Genomic DNA, 4,081 nt, shown 5'->3' with positions numbered 1-4,081 from the left:
AAGATTTATTGTAGATGTGACGTGAAATTCTAAAAATAAAGTGATATGGAAATAAATAGAAAAAATCATGGAAAATGTTTATAAAACTCATGTGTGAAAGATGTTCTAACAAAAAAGAAAAATAAGATTCATTTTACCTATTTATATTTATATTCTGTCAATTGTTTTTTATCACTCTGTCTAAACCCTTTTATTTATTTTTTCTTATATTTTACTGTTATATGTTCTTACTTATTAACCACTTACCTAATTCTTCTGTCACGTGTGAAATGTATTCTTACTAGAAGTTTCCAAACAACCTATCTTTATCTAGAAAATCTTTGGGAATCACTCAGACCATACAATTATTGAAGGTATTATTATTATTAGCATAAGAAATTGAATTATTTTTTTTATGTGTCAATTCTGTAATTTGAGGATCCTACGAGGTTATTTTGGCTGCGTAGCATGTAGAAGAAAGCATATATAGCTATGTAGGCGGTCACCGAATATAGAGAAAAGGAGTGTGGTTTGAGTGTGAGTGGCGAAGGATCTGTTTCTGGGTAGGAGCGGAATCAAACCCTTTTCTTCTTTGGTGAGTATTGATGTCATCACCAACCTACAATTTCTTTTCACCGATTCACTTCAAATCATACCAATCACGTTTCCGTCAATTCTCTTTTCCTATGATTCATTGCTATTCCCTTTCGCGATTCTTTAGATCCTCTCCTCCTTATATTGTCTCTTAACAAACATAGAATAGTGGGTTTGACTTTAATTTTTCTGGGTCCTTTGCTTTTTTTGATTTTGTGGTCGCAGTGAATAGAACAATGGCTTCAGATCGGAAAATTCACACTTTCGGGGAGGTCGCAAAGCACAACAAGACCAAGGATTGTTGGCTCGTCATTTCGGGAAAGGTCTGTTTCTTTTTCTTTTGAAGAATTTCCGATTTGCTTCAATAATTGATTCTCTTAGAGAAACGACAACGGGTTTAAGAGGAAATCAAGGGGTTTTGTGTATGCCTTTTGGGGTTTAAGATAACGCTCCTTCGTTTGATCTCATCTCTTGTTCCCTGCTATACTGAATTAGTCAATTTTATTTTCTCCCTTTTACGATTTATATGCCTAGCTTGGGCATTTATGTGTCGTTTGGTGATTGGTTCTGCCCATGGCAGCTGTTTAACCAAAAGACTACATGCTTGTGTCTAACTCACTCCCTATTGAATTAAAAGGTTTGTAGTTGAGTTCAGCTGGAATTTTGTACTTTTTCAACTGAAAAGAAAACGTATCCTTAGTGGTCCTTTGGATTGAAAATTCTGCTTGCACTCTTATTTACAAAAATATCACTTTGTTCTCACTTTTGATTTTCAATTTTCTTTTAACAGAAAACAGTCAAAATAGTTTTTTTGTCTTTCCACTACTTCCTATGCGAAGCTTTGAAAATGGGAAACAAAATGAGATCTCTGTGGTTAAAATTAAAATAGATTATGAAAAATAAATCTTAAAGTGAATTTGCCCTTGAGCTGTAAATGAGTTTATTGTGGTCAAATATTTCTCTAATAAACCCGTGATTTTAGAATTGAAGAACGTATTTCCATGAAAACACCGCAGAAGGATCAAGAGTATCAATTTTTCTTCTGGATCAAGGGGAGAATGATTCTTCCATCATGAATTAATCTATTTCAACTTAGGAATACGATAAACCTTGCTTTATATTAAGCAAAGGTTAGATTTAAATAAGAACACATAAAATAAACACTAAATCAAAGGTTCTGTTCAACGTTGTGCATAATGTCATCTCCTTGTTCTGATGATTATTTGTTTCGTTTGAATTTGGCAATTTTTAGTCTGTCACTGATTGATAGTTACTGGTGCTCATCCACAATATTAGTATGTGGGCAGCTCCAATCATAGGGTGTTAATTGGGTCTATTAATCCGGCTACCTAATCCAACCCAAATTGGTTTGCGTTGTTTTTGCAATGAAAAATTTCCCTATGCAATGGGTCAAATCCAATCAAACTCGTGTGTGTTAGATGACTTGTTCTGTATGTTAAATTATCGAATCCAACCTGATTAAAATTATTAAAGAATAATAATAATAATAATAGTTGTAATATGACTGATATTTAATTTAATTCCGTATCCTGTTAATTAAATGTTTATCTTTGAAATATTAAACTATTCATTTTTTTAAAAATTGATTTTGATATCACAAATTTTATCAAAAATAAAAATTTTCATAATCCACCCGTCAACCCAATCTAACATGATTAAGAGTGGATTGTGTCTAATAAAAAAATGTAGTGACCAATCCAACCTAAGATCTTTTGATTGGACTGGGTGATGAGTTTGTTAATCCAAGATATTTTGATAGGATTGAGTGACGGATTTGCCCATCCCAACCCTTATACACCCATATCTAACAAAGTCTATTACTATGTGAATTTTTCTTGTTATCATATCATATCACACAATAATTGAGTCCATACCTTTGATAGTGGAACATCTCACAGACTACTGAAAATACCAGTGTTAAAATATGTCAGGAATATATATTAAAATATCAATATATCCTATTCAATATGTAGGTAGTTACTTTCATATGTCATTTGTATATTCACTATACTGTAAATGCTTTGTCACTTGAATTATGTTGATGCGTGAATGGTTTGGAATTTGGATTAACCCGCTGATTTATTTAATACTTCGGATGTGTGATTTGAGAGGGCACGAAATTCATTTGCCTCACGTACCTTTCATCAATTTGATTCCTTCTCCTTTTGTCACCTCCCAACACCCAAACATTACAGCAAGGGCAGTGACTACTCTCATAGATTTAGCTGAGTGGGCATCTTTTTTTATGCAAGTTGTTTATGTTCCTAGAAACAGAGAGATTTTAGTGATATATGCGTTGAGGGGTGATCTTCCCTAGATGCCAAAGGCTATGGTAAACCTCATTGCTCTTGATGCTATCTGATGTTGCCTCACTTTAACCCTCTTTTACTATTCTGAACGATAGAACAAGCAAGCCTATTTTTCTCTATTTAAACTTTACCTGAGATTGGAGTGCTTATTTTGTGGCCTATTCAAACACCCCTAAAGGAGTGCAGATCAGAACCTCATGTATAATGGCATGAGTTTTTATTCTATAGCTTGTTACGATGTTAATTTCTGCCACTGAACAAAATAATTTGATTCAACAATATCAGGTGTATGATGTCACCCCTTTCATGGAGGAACATCCCGGAGGTGATGAGGTTTTGTTGTCTGCCACAGGTTTGTTTATATCATCTGAAGGTTACTGAGAAAAGCACCTAAATGTTACCATATTTGATTGTTATCACTTTCTGGATGACAGGGAAAGATGCAACCAATGATTTTGAAGACGTGGGGCACAGTGATAGTGCAAGAGATATGATGGCAAAATACTACATTGGTGAGATTGATTCATCAAGTGTTCCCCTGAAGCGGACCTACGCTCCACCTCAGCAAGTTCTGTACAGTTCTGATAAGACTTCGGATGTTCTGATCAAGATCTTGCAATTCCTGGTCCCTCTCCTGATATTGGGCTTGGCCTTTGTTGTCCGGCACTACACCAAGAAAGAGTAATTCCTTCTATATCAAATTTGACCCCGCCGAAGGGTCTGTTAGCTTTATAGTGTCATTTGAAGAACAGTGTTTAGTTTCTGGATCGAACTATTGTTGAGTAACCCAATGTTTTCCAACTTTCTTTGTCATTGCTATTAGTGTCATTTATGAATTGAGAACTTAATGTTTGGACGGGGCTAAGTTGGTTTTCTTTCTTTTTATTTAGGATCGCTGCATTTTTAATGTTTATGTCAGAATTTCTTTATTTATTATCAACGTGTCATTAATTATGAACATGCATGTGCACGGTTGTAGTAGCGATTAGCTCTTTTCCAGGCCGCTCAATGCCACAATTTAAGGATCCTCGCGTGCTTGAGCGACAGACGAAGTCAACCTCCTAATGCCTGTTAGTCTTAAATAAGATATAAGATTCTTTGTGATTTTATTCAGATCTTGTGTAATTTATTAAAGATCTCATTCAAGATTTCATGGTGAATTTTTTTCGTATTAGGAA

General features: G+C 34.4%; 1 protein-coding gene across 1 annotated transcript; it reads left to right on the top strand.

Annotated features, from left to right (window-relative positions):
* Positions 1-415: 415 nt before the first annotated feature.
* Positions 416-3,861, top strand: LOC124842532 (cytochrome b5). Its single transcript, XM_047319036.2, has 4 exons — positions 416-574; positions 799-896; positions 3,189-3,255; positions 3,338-3,861. Exons 2-4 carry the CDS (start codon positions 810-812, stop codon positions 3,586-3,588), a joined length of 405 nt encoding a protein of 134 aa, XP_047174992.1. The 5' UTR covers positions 416-574; positions 799-809; the 3' UTR covers positions 3,589-3,861.
* Positions 3,862-4,081: the final 220 nt, after the last annotated feature.

This window comes from Vigna umbellata, chromosome 2 (assembly GCF_029865625.1).
Source record: "Vigna umbellata cultivar VRB3 chromosome 2, Vumbellata_1.0, whole genome shotgun sequence".
In the NCBI taxonomy this organism is placed as follows: Eukaryota; Viridiplantae; Streptophyta; class Magnoliopsida; order Fabales; family Fabaceae; genus Vigna; species Vigna umbellata.
The sequence above is the reverse complement of the archived record's forward strand: the minus strand, read 5'-3'. Positions and strand labels throughout refer to the sequence as shown.